The sequence below is a fragment of the Meleagris gallopavo genome, chromosome 5 (genome assembly GCF_000146605.3).
Source record: "Meleagris gallopavo isolate NT-WF06-2002-E0010 breed Aviagen turkey brand Nicholas breeding stock chromosome 5, Turkey_5.1, whole genome shotgun sequence".
Taxonomy (NCBI): domain Eukaryota; kingdom Metazoa; phylum Chordata; class Aves; order Galliformes; family Phasianidae; genus Meleagris; species Meleagris gallopavo.
In genome coordinates this window covers 15,106,485-15,108,351 of record NC_015015.2, presented here as the reverse complement: position 1 = coordinate 15,108,351, position 1,867 = coordinate 15,106,485, and the positions used below count along the sequence as shown (strand labels likewise).

Genomic DNA, 1,867 nt, shown 5'->3' with positions numbered 1-1,867 from the left:
TTCAAATTCCTTTTTTGATCCTTTGCAAAGAGCTGGATAGCTAGAATGTCATGCTAAATTGTCATTTGCCAGAGAGATTGCTGCTGAGAACAGGTTTTAGTGTCTTAGTCTTAGTGATGCAGTCTGCCTAAAATTCATGCTACCTCTCCATGGTGATACATTATACTTGAGGATTCTTGCCATGGGTAAACTCTGCTGGCAGGAATGGGCAAGTTTGCTGTTGTCAGTAGCGAATGTTTCCTGTGCCAGGAGCTTATATCCATGGACTGCTATGATCTAGAGTGTTCTTGATCTTCAGCTGTTTGAGTTATCACTCGGTTGATAGTCAATATGGATTATCTATCAATCAGAACAAAGAAAACAGTCACCATGAAGCCAGGTCTTGTTGTCTTTTTGGAAACGTGCTCTATCAGAGTTGTCAGAGAGGGTTTTCAAAAATATAATTAGTCTGTCAAGCAGACACTATGTATACGTTGCAAAAATGCAAAGGATGTAATATTTTCTAAGTGAAATAACTTCATTAATTTCCTCAGAAGGGGTCTGGCACAGATGTGGCAGGAACAGATGAGAAATGTAGGTAAAATAAGATGCTTCAACTTGTAATTGTCAGAAGTTTCTTTTATCCTACCACCAGGTGTGCAAGATGATTCTTTATTCTGATCCCGTAGGTGCCTATCTACCTAATCTGAGAGAGCTGAAGTTGAACAACAGCTTGCTCGTATCCGTGAGGTAAGAAATGAATGATAACTGAAACAAACATAAAGAATAACAGCCCTCCATTTTATTTAAATGATAATATCTTCATTTATGCTGCTTTTATTGCTATCATTTCCACATGCCATGATAATGGATTGGGTCACAAATGTGTACTCCACAACCTCCTAAGTTTAAGGACAGGACCTAAACTGAAATAAATCAGTGTAGCTGCAGTGACGCCAATGGATTATCCTACAGTCTGCCACTAGGAAAGTTCCTGCCATGCTGATATCCATGGAAATCTGCAGAAATTTTGGAGTTAGAATTTTACCTTGTGTGTACATCTAGATGCTTGGATTTCAGAGTGCTTCAGCCCTTGAGCTTTTATTGCGCACAGCAGTCTTTATTATACAGGTCAGACCAGTTCTTCAGCAGATGAAAAGCTCCTTGACTTGCTTGAAGTCAGTGAGTTGCGCTTACTGAGAGCTGCTCTGAAGCTCCGTCTCCTTGGTTTCAAACTAAAAGAAGGGAAATTTGGACTGGATCTATGGAAGAAGTTTTATACAGTAAGGGCAATGACACACTGGCACATGTTGCCCAGTGAGGTGGTGGGTGCCCCATCTCTGGAGACTCTCAAAGTCAGGAGGTACACTGAGCACCTGACCTAGTGTAGGTGTCCCTGTTCGTTGCAGGGGAGTTGGACCAGATGGCCTTTAAGGGTCCCTTCCAACTCAAATGATTCTGTGTTTCTATGACATTCTCTAATGGATTGCAGCAGCAATAAATTCTTCACTCTCCCATGCATTGTTGCTGAAGTAGCTAACAAACTTTCAGTTTTATGACTGGTGATCTGAACACCATCTCTTTATTAAGGCCTTTGACTGAGCTTATACTAGTCGCTAGAAGGATAAAAAATGTAAAAGAGAATTGTGCAGATTCGATCTGACAGCCACTGTGAGAATGGATTACCTGGACTGTCATTTGTTCTGTGTCAGAACACTGTCTCAATCATACATGACGTTGCAAAGAGGGACTTGGAGTTAGGGGAAAAAAAAATCTTTAGATAATAGTATTTAAAAATGCTACTTCATCATTCAGTTGTTAGACTTCAATCATATTTTCCCTTGTTCTGATGATAAGTTGAGGTATTTGCTCTCTAGTGTTGTTTTTT

General features: G+C 40.1%; 1 protein-coding gene across 2 annotated transcripts in view; it reads left to right on the top strand.

Moving 5' to 3' along the window:
* LRRC56 (leucine rich repeat containing 56) overlaps positions 1–1,867 on the top strand; it is a 53,336-nt gene that overhangs the window by 27,495 nt on the left and 23,974 nt on the right. For both annotated transcript variants that reach the window (XM_019615440.2, XM_031553466.1), the window contains exon 5: positions 669–729. In XM_019615440.2, coding sequence (XP_019470985.1) covers positions 669–729 — 61 coding nt within the window. The remainder of the gene's footprint in view (positions 1–668; positions 730–1,867) is intronic.